At 36.1% G+C, this 24,703-nt stretch overlaps 2 protein-coding genes across 4 annotated transcripts; one reads left to right on the plus strand and one right to left on the minus strand.

The window, feature by feature from the left end:
- Nucleotides 1-57: 57 nt before the first annotated feature.
- Nucleotides 58-13,624, plus strand: bicdl2 (BICD family like cargo adaptor 2). Of its 3 annotated transcripts, none has more exons than XM_067406972.1 (10): nucleotides 58-117; nucleotides 905-1,470; nucleotides 5,300-5,515; nucleotides 5,739-5,855; nucleotides 7,594-7,740; nucleotides 10,391-10,537; nucleotides 10,760-10,834; nucleotides 10,926-11,008; nucleotides 11,192-11,306; nucleotides 12,961-13,624. In XM_067406972.1, the coding sequence occupies exons 2-10, from the start codon at nucleotides 1,207-1,209 to the stop codon at nucleotides 13,135-13,137; spliced, it is 1,341 nt and encodes a 446-aa protein (XP_067263073.1). In that variant the 5' UTR covers nucleotides 58-117; nucleotides 905-1,206; the 3' UTR covers nucleotides 13,138-13,624. The 3 variants fall into 3 exon arrangements, with proteins under 3 accessions (XP_067263073.1, XP_067263075.1, XP_067263074.1); XM_067406973.1 differs by having other exon boundaries at nucleotides 84-117; nucleotides 1,104-1,470; XM_067406974.1 differs by lacking the exon at nucleotides 10,391-10,537.
- A 1,325-nt stretch (nucleotides 13,625-14,949) lies between these two features.
- Nucleotides 14,950-20,701, minus strand: crfb12 (cytokine receptor family member B12). The gene is made up of 7 exons (XM_067408313.1): nucleotides 20,638-20,701; nucleotides 20,289-20,418; nucleotides 20,014-20,186; nucleotides 19,745-19,890; nucleotides 19,456-19,603; nucleotides 18,750-18,889; nucleotides 14,950-16,054 (listed from the first exon to the last, which is right to left on the minus strand). The coding sequence occupies exons 1-7, from the start codon at nucleotides 20,699-20,701 to the stop codon at nucleotides 15,479-15,481; spliced, it is 1,377 nt and encodes a 458-aa protein (XP_067264414.1). The 3' UTR covers nucleotides 14,950-15,478.
- Between the last annotated feature and the right edge of the window lie 4,002 nt (nucleotides 20,702-24,703).

Below are 24,703 nucleotides of genomic sequence, written 5' to 3' on the forward strand. Positions count from 1 at the left end.
AAACTGATGACGCAATGAGAAGGTGTGGCTAAATTAGCTTTACAGCAGCGCTTCCAAGGCGACTAGTAGTACCTCCCTGTCACCTTTCATGCTAAGTTTGGAGCAGGAACTTCCAAGGTAGGAATTGGAAAAACAAAGCATTACTTGTTCTGAATAGAGACATTTATACTATTAGCAGACGCTTTCTGACTTTAAAAGAAAACTATTTTGAATATAACACACTCTTTCAAGTTCTTAAGTCTTTTAATTAAGCTTTTAATTGCAGTGAAGTTGATACGAACTGTTTGGGTTGTTTTAATTACACTACATTAGACTAACGCTGTAGTTGATTCAACAATTTCAGTGTCATAACTACAACATTATGTTAGTAATAACCACTTTAAACAGAGGTTCTGTTTACATGACATCCATTTATGTCATGTTTATGTTTCCTCCATTATAATCACAGACAGGGAAGCAGCCTGTTTAATTCCAGGAAAACACTTTTCAGCTATGCTTTATATACTGTAATGGTGATGAAATATCTGCATTTTAGATTTAAGGAGGTTAGAGTCACCTATGTCTCAGACACCTGTGCTCTTTAAAACCTGTTTAGCCAATTGTAAAGGGTGTAGTCACTGGGTCACTGAGGAGTCTTGAATGACTACTGGAATGTGAGAGAAACACTGAAACTTTGTTATGCTGGTCATGTCTACAAAAGAAGCTCCTAGACAACAATAGAAATGTCCCAAGGTAGTTCTGGATAATGTGTTGTTTGTAAAGACACGCATGTAGGGAAGAAATCCAAGCTCTTTACAGTCCAGGAGGATTAGATATTGTAAATGAATACATCTACATTGTGTCATAAATTTCAGGGTGAGTTCCAACACAATTGTCACCTGTTCCAACATGTTTTTGTTCATAGGGAGATTTATAAGGAAGATTTAAGATAAAGCAAACAATAAATCAACTGACGATTCCACCCTTGGAGGAACTTTCAGCCTCAAATACACCTTACATGTGACACACACTAGGGTTGATCAGTTTTTGAAGGATATACAAAACCAACTGAGTTCACAAGAAGAACATAACACGTGTCCGGTGTGTTTTTGTTAAATTTAAAGAAAACCCAGGCATTTAGATTGGGAAAGATGCAGATAAACAACATTTGACTATCAGGACGGTCACTGGGAGTCCTGCTCAGCCGTGAACTCAAGAGACGAACCAATGTTTACATCCAAGAAGGAGAACTTGCCCTCTCCCATCCTGGAGGATTCTTTCTTCCCCTTCTCTTCTTCACACTCTTCCTCCAGTCACCGGATCATGGCTCCTACAATAGGACCAGATGATCTTCTCGCCTCACCTCAGGATGACAGCAGCCCTTCTCTGCTGGAAAAAGACCTGATTTTGGCAGCTGAAGTGGGCCAAGCTTTGCTGGAGAAAAATGAGGAGCTGGCTGCTCAGATCGAGCAGATGGAAAGGGAGATGGAGGTATGAATGTGGATGACTTTTGTCAAAAGTGATGGAGTCTCTATAAAGGCCCCTATAACAATAACTAAGTTTTAATAATCATTCTAATTCAATTAATATTGGGAAGTCCACATCACAGCTATAACGATAACAACACAAAGGAATGATCATCGTTAGAATCACTTTCAAAATAATTTTTTTCCAGTTGATAAAATAATAAAACAGTGACAGCCAATCAGAATCCACCTGACTTTAACAAGTTCAAGCATTTAAAGCAGCGGACAACATATGGTAACTGGACGCACACTTATAAAAAAAACAAAAACAAATAAAAAACAACACACTGCTGGTGTGTGGACACTAATATTGTTATTGATATAGTAATTTTTTTGGTTATCTTTCTTGGTGTGAGCAGACCTCAAAGGGTTAGTTCATCCATAAATTAAATTTCTGTCATTTATTACTCACCCTCATATTGTTCCAAACCCGTAAGACCTTCGTTCATATTTGGAAAACAAATTAAGATATTTTTGATGAAATCCGAGAGGTTTCTGAACCACATATAGGCAGCAACATCATTGCACCTTTCAAACCCCAGAGAGGTAGAAAAGAAATCATTAAATAGTCCATGTGACTAGAGTAGTTTAAAGGTGCCCTAGAATTAAAAATTGAATTTACCTTGGCATAGTTAAATAACAAGAGTTCAGTACATGGAAATTACATACAGTGAGTCTCAAACTCCATTGTTTCCTCCTTCTTATATAAATCTCATTTGTTTAAAAGACCTCCGAAGAACAGGCGAATCTTAACATAACACCGACTGTTACGCAACAGTCAGGATCATTAATATGTACGCCCCCAATATTTGCATATGCCAGCCCATGTTCAAGGCATTAGACAAGGGCAGCCAGTATTAACGTCTGGATCTGTGCACAGCTGAATCATCAGACTAGGTAAGCAAGCAAGAACAATAGCGAAAAATGGCAGATGGAGCAATAATAACTGACATGATTCATGATATCATGATATTTTTAGTGGTATTTGTAAACTGTCTTTCTAAATGTTTCGTTAGCATGTTGCTAATGTACTGTTAAATGTGGTTAAAGTTACCATCGTTTCTTACTGTATTCACAGAGACAAGAGCCGTCGTTATTTTCATTTTTAATCACTTGCAGTCTGTATAATTCATAAACACAACTTCATTCTTTTATAAATCTCTCCAACAGTGTAGCATTAGCCGTTATCCACAGAGCACAGCCTCAAACTCATTCAGAATCAAATGTAAACATCCAAATAAATACAATACTCACATAATCCAATGTATGCACGCAGCATGCATGACGAACACTTTGTAAAGATCCATTTTGAGGGTTATATTAGCTGTGTGAACTTTGTTTATGCAATGATAGAGTCGAGAGCTCGGGAGGGAGCGGAGAGCGCGAGCAATTAAAGGGGCCACAGCCTGAATTGGCGCATTTATAATTATGCCTCAAAATAGGTTAAAAAATTAATTTAAAAAATCTATGGGGTATTTTGAGCTGAAAATTCAGACACATTCAGGGGACACCTTAGACTTATATTACATCTTGTAAAAAAAACGTTCGATGGCACCTTTAACCTTAATGTTATGAAATGATGAGAATACTTTTTGTGCACAAAAACAAACCAAAAGTAACGATTTATTCATCAATTCCATCTCCTCCCTGTCATTCTTTTTATGTTCAGCGCTTCCAGGATCTACTATGTCAGAACGCCGACTCATTATTGACCGGCTCCTGCGTCAGCATCACACGCATGCATCATGCTGCTCATGTGAACAGCGTCGGCCAATTCTGAGTCATAGAACCTGGAAGTGCTGAACGTAAACAGCATAGGAGAATGACACAGAAGAAATATTGTTGAATAAAGTCATTATTATTGTTGGACGTTGGCACGTTCCCTGTGCAAGCAGGGGCTCACGGGCGCTGCGTAATATCATTGCACTGCTGCAGCCATGGAACGGCCGCAAAGATCCTTGATTATTACGCCTGAATGAGAGTATAGTAAAACTCATTCGAAAATGGTAAAACTCAACTGTTTAACTCTAGGGGAGTTGGAAAATTAGCCTATTTTCAAAAAAAGTGGAGTGTTCCTTTAAGGGTGAACCACTGTAGTCACGTGGTTCACCCTTACAGGTTTGGACTGACATGAGGGTGAGTACTTGATGTCAGAAATTTCATTTTTGGGTGAACTAACAGTCTATACAGTTACCATGTTTGTTTATATGATGAGTTAACAAATGTTCGCACCATTTGAGTCTGATTTCTTGTTTGGTTAACAATCTACACTGGTTTTTTTTTATTTAGCTAAGGGAATTTTTAGAATTTAATTGAAATATACTTTTTTTTATACTGTATTGAAATTTGTCTCTATGATGCTGTACACATACATGATACATTGCTGCTACTTCAAGTCATTATATGAAGAATAAATAACGGCATATAATCACAAGAAAAATAACAAATAACCAAATTAAATCCATTGTATAACACTACAAAATGTTTAAAAGAACCGTCAAAATAATACCTAAAATCTTTCCTGGCTTTACATCCCAAAATGTGTCTATTTTACTTTTACATCTAATTATTTATTATTGTAATGGAAAAAATATTTAAAAGATTTTTATAAATTTGATGTACACTACCATTCAAAAATGTGGTGTCATTATTTTTGTTAAAGTCCCCCTGTGGTGAAAATCAAGTTTTTAATGTTGTTTATATGTCTATGTGGTGTTTTTAATATCTTTTAAGATAAACCATGTACAAATTCATAAGTCAACACCATTGCTGAGAATTTTGTCTTTAAAACTGCAGTGATCTAAAGACAGTTTCAAAAATGGGGTTTGAAATCGCTGGTGTTTCTTACATCACAAACTATTTTGTAACCAATCACGTCAACACCAGCGATTTCAAACCACATTTTTGGCAGGCTTTAGCATATCATTAACTATGACCACTCTGAAGCAATGGAGTCGAGTAACATTAGCAATACATTATTAGCTGTTTGATCAATGTAGTCAAGCAAAAGGCCAATCATTAATTACCGTTATGTGTCCGACGTTGTAAAAAGCGATACCATTGTGCAGCTAGTTGACTGAATGGATCTCTGAGCTTGTGCGAATGAATGTAGGCGGGGCTCATTAGCATATTCATATATTTGCATATACTAAATGAAGCAAGGGTGTAGAGTTACATTCAAGCTATTTTAAGGCATGAATATTTTTTTTTTCAGCGTTAAAAAAATTTGAACATATCATTTTGGTGATCAAAGATGAATTTTAAGGGATAAAATGATTGACTACAGGGGGACTTTAAGAAATTAATACTTTTACTCAGAAAGGACCCAAATGTTTAAACGGTAGCATAATTTCTTGACTCACTTAAAGCTAAACACTGGCAACAGTCTACTAGAGGACTTGCTTGAAAAGAAGTACAAAAAATAAAAATATTTGAGGAAAATACTCTTGATTTTGAGTGTTTATATTTTCTGCATAGTGAAATGGTTACTTAAGAAGCAACAACAGTAATAGTTTATTGTGGCTCTTCATTCCGAAGGTGTTTGTGCAGGTCCCAAATAGTGTTTTGGCTTGTTAAAACAGCAGAACCCTTTTTGCTGCTTAATAGTTTCTGTTATGTAGTTACGTTATACCCATTATACCACCTAACACAGGTGAAAAAATACCTTCAAGAACCTCAAAATAAACAAATCAGCATAAAAGGCCATTTAGGTAGATATGATTCTATGTCGATCTTATTACATCATTAAGGAACTCTTTTAAAGTGTGTGAATTACAAAGTTTGATGTGCAACAGGCTACGCAGCAGGAGAAACACGTGGTGCAGCGACGTCTGGAGGTGCGGGACCTTGAGGCAAGTCAGCGGGAAGCAGAACTACAGGCTGACATCACAGCATTGCGTGCGCAGCTGGAACAAAAACACGTTCAGAGTCGTGACCGGCGCCGTGAGGAGAGCGAGCAACTCACTCAGCTGTCCAACCACAACCAAAAACTTGTGGAACAGCTGGCAGAGGTGACCAATCAGGAGCTTTAATTCCCCAGTTTCCTGGTTTTAACAACTTCTTGCAAATCTTTTCAGAGGCATTCAGCTGTAGTGGGTGGATGTGTCTAGTGACGTAGTAACACTGATAAAGTTAAATACACGGCTGGAATGTAGATCAGTGGGTTTAGGCATCTGTCTAATGTCAGAAGCAGTCAGAGATGATACATATTTCCCCCCACTTTCTTTCATCCAGGCGGTGGCTTTAGAGCACACTTTGCGCACTGAGCTTCGAGGTTTGAGAGAAGAAATGGAGGATACAAGTTTCAGCAAATCCATAAACTCTGCAAGATTGGACAGTCTGCAAGCAGAGGTATATACAGAAAGTTGTGATCCAAAGTAGTATTAGTGCTCAGCATAAATAAGTACACCCCCTTTGAAAAGTAACATTTTAAACAATATCTCAATGAACACAAAGACAATTTCCAAAATGTTGACAAGACTAAGTTTAATATAACATCTGTTTAACTTATAACATGAAAGTAAGGTTAATAATATAACTTAGAGAACCAAATTTTCAGTTTTACTCAAATTATTGTGATGCAAAAATGAGTACACCCCACTGAAAGTCTCTGGAGCAAAGCTAAATTTTAGACTACAAATGTCTAACAAGAATTCAACCACAGGTGAGTCTAATTATTCATTACACAGGTGTCCATCAGACAGTTGACTATAAAAGGGTGTTAAAACCCCTTCCCATTTCATGCTGTCAGCAATGGCACCACATGGAAGAGAAATGTCACAAGACCTGAGAAAGAAAATAATTTCTTTACTCCAGAAAGGTGAAGGCTACAAGAAGATCAGCAAAGCTTTACTTATCAGTCAGAATACTGTAGCAAAAGTGGTACAAAAATGTTAAAAAGATGGAACTGCGACCATCTCACAGAGACGTCCAGGTCGTCCACGGAAGTTAAAACCTCGACAGGAGCGTCTTCTGATGAGAAGGGTTGAAGAAAATCAGCATGCAAGTTCACTGCAGTTATCTGAAGAAGTAGAAAGCCAAACTGGGGTGACTATTTCCTGTGACACAATATGGTGTACACTGCAGAGGAATGGCATGCATGGGTGCCGTCCACGAAAGAAGCCTCTTCTAAAGCCCAGGCACAAAAAAGCCCACCTAGAGTTAGCCAGGACCCATGCTGACAAAGATGAAGACTACTGGGACTCTATACTCTGGAGTGATGAGACCAAGATAAATGTTTCTGGAACTGATGGATTCAAAACTGTATGGCGTTGCAGAGGTGAGGAATACAAAGAAAAATGCACGGTGCCTACAGTGAAACATGGTGGTGTCAGTGTCCTTATGTGGGGCTGCATGAGTGCTGCTGGTGCATTTCATTGATGGCATCATGGATTTACAGATGTACTGCTCTATACTGAAAGAGAAGATGCTACCATCAATCTGTGCACTTGGTTGTCGTGCACTTTTCCAACATGATCCTAAACACGCATCTACGACTGACGGATTTCTGAAGAAGAACAGGGTGAAAGTGATTCTGGCTCCTGATCTGAACCCAGTCAAACACCTATGGGGAATTCTGAAGAGACAAGTTGAGCATCACTCCTCATCCAGCATCCAGTCTCTAAAAGAGGTCATTCTTGAAGAATGGAAAAAGATAGATGTTGCAAACTTGTTCATTCCATAACTAGAAGACTTTGTGCTGTCATTAAAAATCATGGAGGCCATACAAAGTACTAGATGTAGTGGTTTTTGTTGTGGGGTGTACTCATTTTTACATCACCCTAATTTGAGTAAAACTGAAAAATGTGTCATCTAAGTTATATTATTAACTTTAATTTCATGTTATAAGTTAAACAGATGTTATATTAAACTTAATCTTGTCAACATTTTGTATATTGTTTTTGTGTTCATTGAGATATTGCTACTTTTCAAAGGGGGTGTACTCATTTACACTGAGCACTGTATCTGCTGAGCCAATTAATCGGCTGATATTATGAGATTATCAACTTTGATTTATGGCAAACTAATCAAAGAAAGTTTGTTGATTCACTGTTTCTGTCTATTATTTTTCACTAATCTTGTACCATAGAACAGGGTCCTGAAAGAGCGCTGTATTCGTATGGATGAACGACTGAAGTCAACTCAAGAAGACAACGACCGGCTGAGATCTGAGAGGGATGAATTAAGAGAGAGGGTGATTGAGCTACAGACCAGCCTGAAAGATAAAGAAACTGAGGTGAGGAGGATGTGCCTGATGATGGCAGGAGAGCACATAGCAGAAGGAGAGAGAGGGAATCTGTGTGTAATTGTCTGTCATATAAATACCACATATAAATAGAATTTACTCACTGCAATCAACATTCGATCTAGCATTTTGTGAAGCTGCACCAGGACTTGTCCTCATCTACATACACCCATTTCCAGTACTTTTGGGAAGTCCATTTCATGCTTTTAAGTCCTCCAAAAATAATGAAGCACTAGTAAAATATTCACTTTAATATGATGAAATATCAGCCATGTATATGCACTACCATTCAAAAGTTTGGGATCAGTATGATTTATTATTATTTTTTTTTAGAATTTACAATAAGGTCGCATTTGTAAACATTAGTTAATGCAACACAACATGAGCTAACAATGAATAATATATTCTTACAACATTTCTTACCCTTTGTTAATGTTAGTTAATAAAAATGTTCATATTCATGTTTGTTCACAAAGCATTAACTAATGTCAAGATATAACTTTTGATCTTAATGTATTAGTAAAGGTTGAAATTAACATTAACTAACAGTGAATGATATTTCTAAAGCATTTATTAATCTTAGTAAATGTTAACTAATGTAGTTAACTAATGTTAACAATTGGAACCTTATTTTATTTTAATTTTTTTTAACATTATATTTATTGGGTTTTTACAAAACAATATAAAATACAAAATACAAATTAGTCTGAATAAATCTTTTCCATGTCACAACCCTATATCACACCCCAAACCTCCCTCCCACAGTGCCACAATGAAACCTTATTTTAAAGTGTTACCGAAATGTGATACATTAGATTGATCAAAAGTGACAGTAAAGACTTTCCAAATAAATGTTGTTCTTTTGAACTTTCTATTCATCAAAGAATCATGAAAAAATATTAATCAGCTGCACAGCTGTAAACTGTCTAAACCCCCCCCCCCCCCCCAACAAATTAACCAAATAACCCAATAAAATGCATTGTAAAACATCATTTTTTTTAAAAAACAATACAATTTAAAAATAATACTACATTTAATAATAATACGGTAACACTTAACAATAAGGTTCATTAGTTAACATTAGTTAGTAACATGAACAAACTATGAACAGCTGTATTTTTATGAACTAATGTTAACAAAGATGAACAAATACAGTAACGAATGTATTGCTCATGGTTAGTTCATGTCAGTTAATACATTAACTAATTTTAATGAATGAACCTTATTGTATACCAATAATACATTTGAAAAACATTTTAACCAATCGCATCTAAAATAAATCTAAAATAAATGTTGTTCTTTTGAACTTTCTATTCATCAAAGAATCATGAAAAAATATTAGTCAGCTGCACAGCTGTAAACTGTCTAACCCCCCAACAAATTAACCAAATAACCCAATAAAATGCATTGTAAAACATCATTTTTTTTAAAAACAATACAATTTAAAAATAATACTACATTTAATAATAATACGGTAACACTTAACAATAAGGTTCATTAGTTAACATTAGTTAGTAACATGAACAAACTATGAACAGCTGTATTTTTATGAACTAACGTTAACAAAGATGAACAAATACAGTAACGAATGTATTGCTCATGGTTAGTTCATGTAAGTTAATACATTAACTAATTTTAACGAATGAACCTTATTGTAAAGTGTTACCAATAATACATTTGAAAAACATTTTAACCAATCGCATCTAAAATTAAAAACTTCTAAATGGGTGTGTACATTTTTGCATTCTTGCTGAGCAATTTTTAAAAACATTAAACAGTCTTACCAACCCCAAACCTTTGAACTATAATCTATATTGCTTACAGAAGTTTTTATTTAGTCTGAATATATGGGTATTTTTAAATGGCATGTCAATGGAAAAAGATGTTGCAGTTATAACATTTACCAGCAGGGGCTAACTGGACTATGCTAACCAGCCAAACCTTGACCCTTAAACCTAAACAATTATTGGGATGGGAAAAGCTGACTGTAGATCAGTGGCACCTCCATTCCATCATTGCACTAATAAAATATCCTAATAAAAAAAGGGATTATATTTATATTATATTTTCATTTAATTTGATTTTTATTTTCTAAAAATTACCTTAGGACAACTTTGAGCTTTTTTTGATCCACTTCAAATTTTTGACTACTATAGTATAAATATGGGTACTATGAATGTAATTAGGACTTCTTATATCCGCCATGTTGTTACTTTCACATGACCTACCAGCATCAGTTGCGTCACTTCTGTTGATTAATCCTCTCCTGTGGCCTCATAAGATAGTAATAAATAAAAATAAAAAAAAAACAGTAGGTGAAAATTGCCCAGATGACCCACTACTTCCTCCGAGATTCGATGGACACTTTACTATGTATTCGTTTGGCATAATGTGTTTTTTGCACTCTACAGGGTCGTAGAGAAGTATTCGATTTCAGACGCAGCGTTAGAAAATCCACTGGATATATTGTACTAAATGGCTATCGTGACATACTATTATCTGAATCGCACCAAATTTAGATAATTGGGAATTGGGCATCCTAGGTTTCATGGAACAGCTTTGACTGCTGGTCAGGTTTCGCTGGTCAGAGTCCATCCACCCTTAGAGAGTTTCAGCCTGGGTGTCTCTGGCTCTTTCACAGCTGGAACAGGAGCACAGCACAGTGTTTCAGCTTCGAACGGTCAACCGTACCCTACAGCAAAGGGTTCAAGCCTTGGGAGAAGAGGCCAGTCTGGGGGAGGCTACCTGCTTCCCTTTGTCACTTCAGAGTGAGATCCAACAGTCCCAGGTAGCTCTCAACCCCTGCTTAGTGAAAAGATAGGTGTGCATGCTTCAGCATAGCTTGTAGCAAATGTTTACCGCACTGCATGTAATGTGAATTGACTATGGACTATCTTTGGGTTTTAAGAATGTAAGTGCTTGTTTCTCTCCTGACCCAGCTCTCCTTTTAGATTGGGCAGATCACTTTCTATTTCTGCTGACTGGTTGTTTTCATTTTGATCTCCAACAGGCAAAAGAAACCATTTTAGCCCATTCAGCCATTCTGCAAGAAAAAGAAGAAGAAATTCAAAGGTTACAGAAAGAGGTTAGCTACATAATACGATGTCATCACAACAGCATGCTTGTAGATAGAGTTTTCATCTAAGGGGATATGTGATGTTTTGTTCGTTCATCAGCTGCAGTCCAAAGAAACTGAATTAGAAGGGCTGAAGGAGGAGGTAAAGCCATTTCGTAACAGTCCTGGTAAACCTTCTTATAGGTAAGAACTGGATCAAAGTGCCTTTCAGTGGGTTTGTTCTCTGTATGTCATATTTAATGCCAGAGATTAAGTGATAAGCTAATGTTCTGTCATGAATGGGGGATGTTTTGCATAATAGTCTGTGGTCAGCTAGAAATTGACTTTTGTTTTGTCCTACTCAATGTTTTTCTTCCCTCCCATAAGTGTCCTGGAAGAGGAAATCGTTTTGGCCCGACAAGAACGTGATGCACTCAACCAGCAGCTTCTGAACACCATCAGACACAAAGTGGCACTGTCACAGGAAGTTGAGTCTTGGCAGGTTGGTAACTTGTAATTGATTTCTTAATCAGTTTTGATATACAGTTGTGGTCAGAATTATTGGCACCCTTGGTAAATATGATCAAAGATGATTGTAAAAATAAATCTGCATTGTTAAATTGAAAGTGGGAGGAAAATCACATTATGAAATAAATGTTTTCCTCCAAAACACGTTGGCCACAATTATTGGCACCCTTTTATTCAGTACTTTTTGCAACCTGCTTTTGCCAAGATAACAGCTCTAAGTCTTCTTCTATAATGCCTGATGAGTTTGAAGAACACCTGACAAGAGATCAGAGATCATTCCTTCATGCAGAATCTCAACAGATCCTTCAGATTCCCAGCTCCATGTTGGTGCTTCTTCTCTTCAGTTCACTCATTATAGGATTTCTAGCAGAAGCAATCAAGAAAAAACAGGCCCACAACATTAAAGATCCAGCAGAATATTTAACTGTGGGCATGGGGCATTTTTTATCCATGTGTGCACCAAATCCATCTGGTGGGTTTGCTGCTTTTTTTTTTTTAAGTTTCATCTGACCATAGAAGCTGGTCCCATTTGAAGTTGTCTGACAACTGAATATGCTGGAGACTGTTTCTGGATGAGAGCAGAGGATTTTTCTTGAAACCTTCCCAAACAACTTGTGGGGATGTAGGTGCTGTTTGATAATTTTTTCTTTTAGGCTTTCTGAGAGTCAAGACTCAACTAATCTCTGCAATTCTCTAGCTGTGATCATTGGAGAGTCTTTGGCCACTCAAACTCTCCTCCTCACTGCGCATTAGGATGATTTAGACACACGTCCTCTTCCAGGCAGATTTGTGACATCTTTAGTTGATTGGAACTTCTTAATTATTGCCCTGATAGTGGAAATGGGGATTTTCAATGCTTCAGCTATTTTCTTACAGCCACTTTCTATTTTGTGAAGCTCAACAATCTTTTTCTGCACATCAGAACTATATTCTTTGGTTTTACTCATTGTGATGAATGATTATGGGAATTTAGCCTTTGTTTCTCCTCCTGTTTATACTCCTATGGAACAGGAAGTCATGGCTGGACAATTTCATGTTCATGATCACCCTGGTGCTAAAAATAATGTAAATATGAATAGGAATATACTTGAGATATTTTACTAATAAAAAATTATAGGGGTGCCAATAATTGTGGCCAACGTGTTTTGGCCACTTTCAATTATTTTCCTTCAATGAAAGGTTAGATTTTTGCTAATTTTATGAATTAAAGATCAAAAGGATAAACAATGCAGATTTATTTTTACAGTCATCTTTGATCATATTTACCAAGGGTGCCAATAATTCTGACCACAACTGTATCTACTGGATTTTGTTTTCTAAAGAGTTATGCCCTAGAAACCACCCTGAACATCCTAGCATTGTGTTTTGCACAGAAAGGATTACTCACATTTTCTTTAGAAAATGTATATCTACTATGCATTGCACAGAGAGCCGTCCTTGATGTTTTTCTCAAATACAGAGACCGTATTCTGCGTTTACGGCAATTATTTGGAGTTCCTCAGGAGTTAGTATTAGGACCCTTTTAGTTCCTAAAATAACGAAATGTAAAGGACACACAAACACTATATTATTGTAAATAATAGTTTGCTCTTCTTTTGCTTTTGTTAACTAACATGTTTCTGTTCCAGGAGGACATGCGTCTGGTGATCTGTCATCAGGTTCAACTCCAACAACAAGAGAAGGAAAAGGAAAAAAACAAGGAACAGACAGGCTTTCAAAGAGGCACACGCACCACCAAGTCGTTGCGTGTACGTGGGGAAGACGGAAGGAAAGGGTTTTTCTCTTCTCTGTTTGGGGGAGACTGACTGGTGGATGAAAAAGAAGGGAAGAGAATACAATGAGAGATTTCTAACTTTTTTCTACAAATGGCAATTGGTAAATAATCACCCAAATGTGTAAATAGAAGGAAACCAATTATATTTACTCCATAGTGGCACTATTGCATATTTATGTTTTTCAGTATTTATTCGCAACTTCAAAATTGTAAACAAAAATAAATGTATAGCAACATCAGTGTTTTTCATGATTCTTTTATTGGAGGGGTTAATTATTCTTCAATCATAAAGGAAACTGCCTCCTTAGCACCATTAAAGACAGCATTCAGTGAGGCATTATGCAGCGTTACAGTCAGTAGTATTTCATGTAAACAAAACTTTCACACTCTCAAGCAATGACCAACGATAATAATACCTGTTACGTAAACACATTCACATACTGTACATATGGAAGGAGATGACATGAAAATAAAGCTGGCACAATAAAATTGCATGAATATATCTTTTTTTGTTTGTTTGTTTGTTTGTTTAGTGTACCAGTAGCCAATATCAGTTTTCAATTTCCAAACATTACTTTTACAAATACTATAAAAATTCAGTGAAACTTTTCTTTGAACAGAGAATCTTACAACAGAAGGTATGTCCCACACACAAATCTGATCTCACTGTTATTGAGTCAGTTTAAAATTACAGGAAGAGACAGAAGAAACTGAGAATTCCATAGAAGAACTGTGGGAACTACACTACTCTTTTTAAGTGCTTGCGGGGATGTTTTCAAAAATAAGGAAATTAAAACTTTCGGTAATACTTTACAATAAGTTCTCATTACCTAACACATTAAATAACAATGAGCAACACATTTTCTACAGTATTTATTAATCTTTGTAAATGATAGTTTAAAAAAAAAACAACTGTTCATGTCTGTTAAATAATGTTAACAGATTGAACTTTTGATTTTACAAATGTATTAGTAAATGCTGAAATTAAGATCAGTAAATGCTTTAGAAGTGTTTTTCATTGTTAGTTCATGTAAAGTAAGTTAGTTAAAGCTGCAGTCCGCAACTTTTTTTGTTAAAAATTTACAAAAATGATATAATGAGAATATACAACATGAATCAATTTTCCCCACCGTGTTATTACTTATCCTGAATCAGTATAGTACACTTATAATAAGTGTTTATATTCGGACTATTTCAGACCGGATTGGTAGGACTCGCTGCAGAGTATCACAGTAACTGCGTGACTCGCCATAAACATGCATGGAGAAAAGTAGCTCCGGCTACAATGTTCCTCCACAAGACGCGTGCAGTTCTGTTTATTAACCGCTAGAGGGCCAAATATCACGGACAGCAGCTTTAACTATGTTAACAAATGAAACCTTGTTACCAAAGTTTCTTATTTATCAATAAACTTCTGAATCAAATCCATTTTTGATGTGACCACCATTTATCTTTAAAGCGACTATTTTCCAAGTCATTTTGATTTTGGAGAAGTTTCCACAGAAGTTTCATCTGTGGAATTAAGATTAAGAACTATAGGCCTGGTTTCACAGAAGGTCTGGCTTAGACTAAGCCAGAATTAGGCCTTAGTTTAATTAGGGCGTTTAACGTTCCCTAGAAAAAAAACATTACTGGTGTGCATCTTGAGACAAAACAATGGCACTGACATATTTTAAGATATGTTAGTTTGAGATGCTTTCAGATAAAACAGCTCAAACATGCATTTTAGTCTAGGACTAGCTTAAGCCTTGTCTGTGAAACCAGGTCTAAGTTAAAGACAACATTAAAATCTAGTATTTCTTCAATTAAAAGCTGGAAATGAAAACATTTTCACTTTTTAAACCCACTTTGTGTAAATGTATACCTACAATAATTTTCAATAATGGTGTTTTGTATGACTTTCAACACAGAATACACAATAGATACAATTGTCCAATGCTTCAGGTCAGTCAGGTATTGCACTGCATCATAAATTGCTTCATGTAGCACCTGGAGTCTGTCAACAATGTGTCCTTTTATTGACAAGATGGTTAGTCATGTGACCAGTTGCGTCACTCTGACATGCTGCAGAATGTCCAGCTCCAGCTTATTTCTAATGTAGGCATGCTTTCCTTATTCCAAAATCTGTTCAACAGGACTCACTTGACAACTCTTAAAAATAAAGGTTCCTAAAGGAAACGCTAGTGTCTGCTCAAGTGTTATTCCCTGATGTCTTGAATATGCCGATTTTCTATGTCACCAAGTTCTGCATGTCTCCTTGGGTTGCTCAGGTGGACTCCACCTTTGGAAGTAGGGTCAGGATATGTAGATCCTCTTTGAGAGCCTTCATATATAGTCTGTGGAAATTTGGAAGTCTAAAGGTCAACTCCGGTTCATAAATCATTTATAGCATGTCTTGGTTCATAGCCACTCTCTGAGGAGTGGTCAGCCAACAAGAGGTCATCTTCCTCTTCCTCCTCCTCCTCCTCCTCTTTCTCTTCAGCAGGCACTTCTCTTTCATATTCATTGCCAGAAGAACAGGGAGTTTCCTCTGCACAATATCTATCCTCCTCTGAGTTCACAAATACGTTCACAGTAGTTGCTTGTAGAAATGTGGATGATTCTGAATGGTTTGAAGTACAAATACATAAAGACGCAGGGGTAACTGGATGCATATCATCATTATCCTTCTCGCATATTTCACTTTCTTGACTTTGTTCCAAATCAGTAGCTAGTGTGTATAAACACTGATTTGATGTCTCAGCCTCCTCAGATTGCTCTGGCGGGTTGACATTGGCAATGGATGATGGGTTAATTATTACATTTGTAATGTTTTCCCTCTTATGGTAGCCATACTCCTCCTCCAATGCAGAATCATAATCCTCTGTGTTCACAGGAAATGTAACTGTAATTGTTTGGAGTTCCTCAGGGGTTTGTTCTATAACCCTATTATTTATTTTAATAAAGATCTGTAAAGGACAAACACTGTATTATTATAAATGATAGTTGTCTTCAACCATGCATTGCATTTATTTATTACACCTTGTTAGTTCATGTTAAAGGGCTAGTTCACCAAAAAAAGAAATGATTCTGTCATTTATTACTCACCCTCATGTCGTTCCACTCATAAGACCTTCGTTCATCTTCGGAACACAAATTAAGATTTTTTTGATGAAATCCGTTGTCTCAGTGAGGCCTCTATTGCCAGCAATGTAACTGAACCTCTCAAGATCCAGAAAGGTTCTAAAGCCATATTTAAATTGTTCACGTGACTACAGTGGTTCAAACTTAATATTATAAAGTGATGAGAATACTTTTTGTGTAAAAAAAAATAAAATAACGACTTTTCAACAATAAATCTAGTGATGGGCGATTTTAAAACGGTTCTACTAAGGTAGAACCTCTGTAGTCACATGAATGGTTTTAACTTATGTCTTTCTGGATCTTGAGAGGTTCAGTTACATTACTGGCAATAGAGGCCTCACTGAGACAACGGATTTCATCAAAAAAATCTTAATTTGTGTTCTGAAGATGAATAAAGGTCTTACGGATGTAGAACGACATGAGGGTGAGTAATTAATGACATTATTTTCATTTTTGGGTAGACTAACCCTTTAATGTAGTTAACTAATGTTAACAAATGAAACATTATTAGTGTTACCATTCATTACTAAATATTTATCATATCATATATATAGTGTCCCAAAAAAGTATTTTGACTCTTAAGGTGTGGTCACAAAATTTGGGAGAAATTTCACTGGCAAAAAAGTGAATTGTCTATTGTCAATACTAGTGTTGGGGGTAAAGCATTACAAGTAAATTGAGTTACGTAATTACTTTTTCAAAGAACAATAAAGTAACGCATTACGTTTAAATTTACAACAAAATATCTAAGTTACTTTTTCAAATAAGTAACGCAAGTTACTTTTTCCCCCATGTATTGAATGACAGCTCTCTTGACCTCATGTTGAGGGAAATCGTGAGTAAGTGCAGAGGCGTGTGCGCTGTATGAACATGACGGTTATTGTAGTTCTAGACTAAATGACAGCAGGCTCATCTCACTCAAAAACAGATTCAGTATTCCTCAAAATGTATAAAAAGAGTGAAATGCAATCTCAGAATATTGCACAAACCTGCAATAATTAAATATATTAAATTAAACAAATATACTTTATGTATTTAATCTTACTTTATTAACCAATGTCTTTGCTGCTGACCTTCAATGATCCAATTCAACCATACTAATAAGCAAAAATGACTTTATATAAACATCACATTTGTGTTTTTTAATTTTTATTGCTGAAGAAAGAGTGCTGAACATTCTTCTCCTGTGCATTGCATTTCCTTCAGCTTGAGGCTTATTAAGTTCAATTTTGGTGTGAAAGGGCCTTTACATTTGCCAAAAATAGAACTTTGTTATTAAAAAAATAAAAAAACAAGCAAGCCCAGCCCAGGTGAGAAAAAGTAACGTAAAAGTAATGTAAAGCATTACTTTCCATAAAAAGTTACGCAATTAGTTACTTTAGCTGCGTTTCCAACGCAGGAACTTTCCCCAAGAACTAGGAACTTTGGGGTGGTACTGGGTGTGTTTCGACCGCAGGAACCAGGATCTAAATTAGGGCTTCACAACGATTAATCGCGATTAATCGTTTGCAAAATAAAAGTCTGTGTTACGTAATATATGTGTGTGTTCTGTGTATAATAATTATGTATATATAAATACATGCACATACATGTATATATTTAAGAAAAAAATATATTTATATATAAAATATTTATATTTATATTAACACTTCCTGGGTGCTGAACATGCTGATTGGTTGAGTTCACACAGCATTTGATTTCAACCATTGTTTTTTTTTAAAGTCAGTTGCGGTGCGTGCAGTAAGAGTTGTTTGCTTATATTAAGCTTATATGCGGAGGACGAAATCCAGCGGGAACTGGAAAGTCACGCGCAGTCCTACGTCACCAGACTATCATCATGGTACTTTAGACTGCTATGTTAATGCAGCTAGCAATAGGTCTGGGGGAAGAAAAGTTCCTGGGACAAATTTTTACGGGTAATTTTGGTGGACTCAGCTTTTTTTAGAGAGTAATGCATTACTTTTAAAAGTAACTTTCCCCAAAACTGGTCAATATTTTAGCAATGTATGAAGCATTGCTAACAAAGAAGTCACTTTCAAACCTAGCAGCTTTCTGCTGGTCAGCAAGGGGAATCCACACGGCCAACTTAAACCTGTTGTGAAATCTGCATGGGGAATCTTTCGCCATTACGTGAAATTTTGCCCAACAATGGTAAAAGTTTCCGCAGTTAAATATGTACAAATGTATTTGCTTTACATTTGGCCAGTTGGTTAAAAATATTGAAAAAGTGGAGTTAGATCTGAGAACATCTCTAGCATTATTTGTTTGCAGAATTCACTTGGTTTGATATTTTGTATATGATGCAATTTAATGCAGGCATTTTTAAGTCCAAATATTTTTGGGGTTTATATAGTCATAATAAATATGTATATATAAATATTAAACACTTTGAAGGTGCATGTTCAAAAAAAACTTTCAAATAATGCGCAGTGAATTACTTATATAATAAATGATAAATGCAACATAAATTCTCAAGTCAAGATAAGACATGATCAACATCAAAAGTATTCTAGTACATACCAAGGCTTTTGGAATGTGGAGATTCTTGATTTTAAGCCTCATGTCATAAAAACAACCAAAAGTCACAACAATCCCAGTTGAAAAGGTAATCAGCAGAATGGCTACAACGCACACCAGTAGCACAAAGCTTCTAGTAGAATCTTTAAGAACATAAAGACACATTAGCATATATACAGCACAAATATACATACATACACTACTGTTCAAAAGTTTGGGGTCAGTAAGCTTTTAAAAGACGTCACCAAGGCTGCATTTATTTAATCAAAAATAGTATTGTGAAATATTATTACAATTTAAAATAACTCATATTTTAATTTATTTCTGTAATAGCAATGCTGACATTTCTTTGGTCTTCAGTGGCACGTGATCCTTTAGAAATCAATCTAATATGCTGATTTGTAGCTGAAGTAACATTTCTAATTATTGTTGAAAACTTTTTGCAGCTTAATATTTTTGTGGAAACCATGATACATTTTTTTCAGGATACTTTGATGAATATAAAGTTGAAATGAACAGCATTTATTTGAAATTTGAAATCTTTTGTAACATTATAAATGCCTTTACTGTCACTTTTGATCAATTTAATGCATCCTTGCTGAATAAAAGTATTAATTTCTATACAAAAAAAAATCTTACAGACCCCAATAAATAAAAATGATCTTATACTGCATTTGTGAAAAGAAATATATATAAATATATCCACTACCTAATAGAAAAGTACATTTGGTGGTGCTGAAGTTGTTGTTCTTCGAGGCTTGTTGATGGCTGGCAGAAACACTAACACAGTAGTTCTTTCCAGATGGCACATTAGGGACAATGTAGGGAGATTCTGAGGTTGATATCGGAGGAATAAACTTTAAAAAAAAAAATTAAAAAATAAGGGAATATGGACTAATTTCAATTAAGTAATCCATTCTAAATTGTGAACATTCTGAAATTTCACTCTAATAATCGGTAATGGTACATTGGAACAAATATTCTTCGTAAGTGATTACCTCTGATTCCCCTGCAGGACTTTTCTCAAAAAGGTACAGCAGGAATTCCAGTTTGATCTCTGGTTTTAATTCCAGTCTATGACTAAAATTCATTTTAATGGAATTTTGCTCAGATGAGATCTCTACATCCGGAGAACTCAGACGAGCTACAGAAAGATCCAACAGAGAGTCAAACACAACCATTTCAGAAGAGCATTATTTGAACTTTTCTGACAAAAACAATTTATGACATTCATTTTAAAAGCCTCTTTTAATACATTTGAACTTACTGTCTCCATATGGCTGGAAAGACTTTGATGTAGTTGTCCAGTTGGAGTTCATCCCTTTAAACGTGGTCTTGACCCTTACAAAATAATGCCAATGGAGCTCATCAAAGGTAAGCTCGCATTTCAGTATGGCTATGTTAGTGCAGTTTGGAGACGGAATCCACTTTCCTCCGGACCTATGTGAAAATACCATTAATAAACCATTAACAAAAATCTATTTGACAATAGGTTGAAAAGCATTTTTCTGAGAATAGATTAAAAGAGTAGAAGTCAGGTACATGTTTTGTACAGTTGTATACTCCAAGGTATATTTGGTGCCAGAAGGGTTTCCTTGTCCGGGAAGCCATTCAGCTGTAGCATTAAAATCCAATAATCCTACAGTCAGGTTCTTTGGAGGAAAAAGCATTGCTGTAAATAAGAGAAAAAAAGATGCAGCATTAATTACAAAACAAACTAATTTTAAAAAATACAAATGAATATACAAGGCAACATGTATTGACGATTACAGGGTGTTTGTATGCAACAAAATAGTATTTATATATTTATATTGTGAGGTTAAGAAGGGAAGTCAGGTTACCATTTGAATTACATATCATAATTCAGATGCATACTAAAAATGTACACTACCTTTAGATGGCGCCAGAAATATCTGGAGCAATGTGAACATGCAGGTTAGAAGAAAGCAGGTCATTGTGTCATTAAATCATTTTTAAAAATGGCTGAAAGTTTATCCTCAATCTCCCCTGCAAAAACATTATACAGCACAAGACATATAATTACAACTGATCACTGATAGTATTTAACATGAGGTTTGGAGTAATAATAATACAAAAGACAACATTACATAAATAGAAACATGCAAATTGGCATGATTAGTCTGGTGCTATCAATATTTGACTTAAAGGGCCAGAACAACTTAAAAAAAAAAAAAAAGCAGTATCGGATAGAATTATTACGATAACAGTAGGAGGAATATAATAATACTAAAAACAATAACTGTTCAGTAAAAGCCTTAGTTAGTAATTAAAGTCATACTTACCATATTTGATTAATCTCTGGTTCTATAAATAAAACACCAGCCCTGAAGACAGATCCATCTTAAGCACCTGCAGCATACTGAGATCGGGTTTAAGCAAATGATCAAAACCAAATATGACTGCTATAAAAGTGTTAGTCTTTCCCTACAGGAAACCTCTTGAGGGTACGTCAAGTCTAAGATATGCCCCAGGGCAATTTTAAAAAGATGAATAAAACAGCCAAACATTTCTCTGTCTAAACATTATACAGTACATAAAATGGTAGAAGAACTGTCCTCGGGTTTACACTACCAACATATCAAACAAGTCCTGACCTCTCTGCAGATCTAAAGGTGTATTTGGGACGTAAGCCCCTCCCCTGTTACCTGAAACATGCAAACAGGTTGTTCCAGTCTCCAGGGTGGAATCTCACCTGGCATCTTCATCAATCTCCACCCAGTATGCATCTGTTGCAATCACAATAACTGATAAGCTCTGTCAAAATGTGATTACGTTGTTATGAACATTAATTAGAAGCTTCAGGATATGAATGAACATTTTTATTAATATTATTTTTTCACATATATATTGGTTAAACAAGCTTATTTTAAATGTTTTGCAAGTGACCCAAGTGCAAGTGCAAAATAAATTTATGTATGAAAACTTAATGGAAAATTTTAAAGGGGTGGTTCAGTGTTTTTTTTCTAGGCTTGATTGTGTTTTTGGGGCGCAGTTTAACATGTCTTAATGCTTCGGGTTTTTTTGAAAACGCTGCATTTTTCATATATTTTACGTTTATTCTACACCTCTGTTTCCACTGTCATATGAACGGCTCATTTGACTTCCTGCTTCTATTAAGCCACTCCCTCCGAAATACGCAGTGTGCTCAGATTGGTTGGCAGGTTGGTAGCTGGCCCAGTGTATCATGATTCACTGAAGCGTCCGGAAACGCCACGCCCCTTACCATTCGTAGTTACGCGCTAAGCTGGAAATGTAAATAATGGCGTCTGTATTGCTGTATCAAATTGAGCCGAATCAGGCCCAGATGAAGAGGGTAAAGCAGAACCTCTGCAATCGCGGCTTTTAAAGGACATTTATGAATGGTATTTCATTTAGTATTTGTGTTTAGATATGCTGTCACTGCTGTTTGCTAGCTTTCTATTATCTTTTGACGCGTCGCGTCCAGTGAACACAACTCTTCCGCTTTCATTATGCTGCGCCACATGGCCTCGCCCACTTTGTTGGGTGTTCCCGGGGGCAGTGTTTATGTTAGCAAGGGTTTATGATGTCACCAACCCGGGAAGAAGCTTGTTGTAGTCCAAACCGGGCGTTTTTGTAGGCAATAAACTGCCATAACTTTAAAAGAGAATATCTCTGTTTGCATTAAACGTTCAGAGCTGTAACTTTGCAGATACTGTTTATGCTCAAGCAGCAACATTACACACTAACTAAAGTGAAATCGCATTGAACCACCCCTTTAACATTAAATTAGATTCATAAAACTAAAAGGAACAGTGGCCACTATGATTATGAAGGTACTTATTTGATCTTTAGAATATTAAAACTTATTATTATTATTATTATTTTAATATTTGTGATGGATCCGAAATGGTCAATACCATAGCAGGAACTTCTTAAGACTAGTTATTTCTGTTTATTGTATATACATGCAAAATAACACCATAAAGTGAAGATGAATCAGGAAACGCAAGATAAGTCCACATTTTACAGTGAGATGTTTTTCTCTTTTATTACAGTGCGTAAATGCACGTGATTGATGTTCCTCTAACATTGCGTGTCTTTTTCTTTTCCACAATTTTCAGTAATTTTGCAATATTACACAAACAAAAGTGTAAAAATGTATGTATAAGTGTAATATTGTAAATTAATATCAGCATGGCTATGATTTGACCATTGGCACAAGTATATCAGGTAATAACAACCGTGCTGATAATCACACCAAAAGGTATAACTGTGAGTGTGCTATTGCTTTTAGGCAAGAGTTTATGGAGTTAATACTAAGAAGCTAACATTTCTGACCAAATTTGCCAGGTACAGTGGGTACGGAAAGTATTCAGACCCCCTTAAACTTTTCACTCTTTGTTACATTGCAGCCATTTGCTAAAATCATTTAAGTTCATTTTTTTTCCTCATTATTGTACACACAACACCCCGTATTGACAGAAAAACACGGAATTGTTAAAATTTTTGCAGATTTATTAAAAAAGAAAAACTGAAATATCACATGGTCTTAAATATTCAGACCCTTTGCTCAGTATTTAGTAGAAGCACCCTTTTGATCCAATACAGTTATAGTCTTTTTTGGAAAGATGCAACAAGTTTTTCACACCTGGATTTGGGGATCTTCTGCCATTCCTTCTTGCAGATCCTCTCCAGTTCTGTCAGGTTGGATGGTAAACGTTGGTGGACAGCCATTTTTAGGTCTCTCCAGAGATGCTCAATTTGGTTTAAGTCAGGGCTCTGGTTGGGCCATTCAAAAACAGTCACAGAGTTGTTGTGAAGCCACTCCTTCGTTATTTTAGCTGTGTGCTTAGGGTCATTGTCTTGTTGGAAGGTAAACCTTCGGCCCAGTCTGAGGTCCTGAGCACTCTGGAGAAGGTTTTTGTCCAGGATATCCCTGTACTTGGCCACATTCATCTTTCCCTCGATTGCAACCAGTCATCCTGTCCCTGCAGCTGAAAAACACCCCCACAGCATGATGCTGCCACCACTATGCTTCACTGTTGGGACTGTATTGGACAGGTGATGAGCAGTACCTGATTTTCTCCACACATACCGCTTAGAATTAAGGCCAAAAAGTTCTACCTTGGTCTCATCAGACCAGGGAATCTTATTTCTCACCATCTTGGCAAACTCCATGTGGACTTTCATGTGTCTTGCACTGAGGAGAGGCTTCCGTCGGGCCACTCTGCCATAAAGCCCCGACTGGTGGAGGGCTGCAGTGATGGTTGACTTTCTACAACTTTCTCCCATCTCCCGACTGCATCTCTGAAGCTCAGCCACAGTGATCTTTGGGTTCTTCTTTACCTCTCTCACCAAGGCTCTTCTCCCCCGATAGCTCAATTTGGCTGGACGTCCATTTAAGGATTATGGAGGCCACTGTGCTCTTAGGAACCTTAAGTGCAGCAGAATTTTTTTTTTTACCTTGGCCAGATCTGTGCTTTGCCACAATTCTGTCTCTGAGCTCTTCAGGCAGTTCCTTTGACCTCATGATTCTCATTTGCTCTGACATGCACTGTGAGCTGTAAGGTCTTATATAGACAGGTATGTGGCTTTCCTAATCAAGTCCGAATCAGTATAATCAAACACAGCTGGACTCAAATGAATGTGTAGAACCAGCTCAAGGATGATCAGAAGAAATGGACAGCACCTGAGTTAAATATATGAGTGTCATAGCAAAGGGTCTGAATACTTAGGACCGTGTGATATTTCAGTTTTTCTTTTTTACTAATCTGCAAAAATGTCAACAATTCTGTGTTTTTCTGTCAATATGGGGTGCTGTATGTACATTAATGAGGAAAAAAAAAAGGAACTTAAATGATTTTAGCAAATGGCTGCAATATAACAAAGAGTGAAAAATTTAAGGGTGTCTGAATACTTTCCGTACCCACTGTATATATATTTTTTTTCAATCAACAGATTTTTTTCCCATACTT

This window comes from Chanodichthys erythropterus, chromosome 13 (assembly GCF_024489055.1).
Source record: "Chanodichthys erythropterus isolate Z2021 chromosome 13, ASM2448905v1, whole genome shotgun sequence".
Lineage (NCBI taxonomy): Eukaryota > Metazoa > Chordata > Actinopteri > Cypriniformes > Xenocyprididae > Chanodichthys > Chanodichthys erythropterus.

Excerpts from the sequence above, each read along its gene's own strand:
- bicdl2 (XM_067406972.1), top strand. The coding sequence starts at position 1,207 with ATGTTTACATCCAAGAAGGAGAACTTGCCCTCTCCCATCCTGGAGGAT. Across the intron at positions 5,516-5,738 it reads TTGTGGAACAGCTGGCAGAG|GCGGTGGCTTTAGAGCACAC; the intron begins GTGACCAATCAG and ends TCTTTCATCCAG. Across the intron at positions 10,835-10,925 it reads TTCAAAGGTTACAGAAAGAG|CTGCAGTCCAAAGAAACTGA; the intron begins GTTAGCTACATA and ends TTCGTTCATCAG.
- crfb12 (XM_067408313.1), bottom strand. The coding sequence starts at position 20,701 with ATGACCTGCTTTCTTCTAACCTGCATGTTCACATTGCTCCAGATATTT. Across the intron at positions 20,419-20,637 it reads ATTTCTGGCGCCATCTAAAG|CAATGCTTTTTCCTCCAAAG; the intron begins GTAGTGTACATT and ends TCTTATTTACAG. Across the intron at positions 19,891-20,013 it reads TTTCCAGCCATATGGAGACA|CTCGTCTGAGTTCTCCGGAT; the intron begins GTAAGTTCAAAT and ends ATCTTTCTGTAG.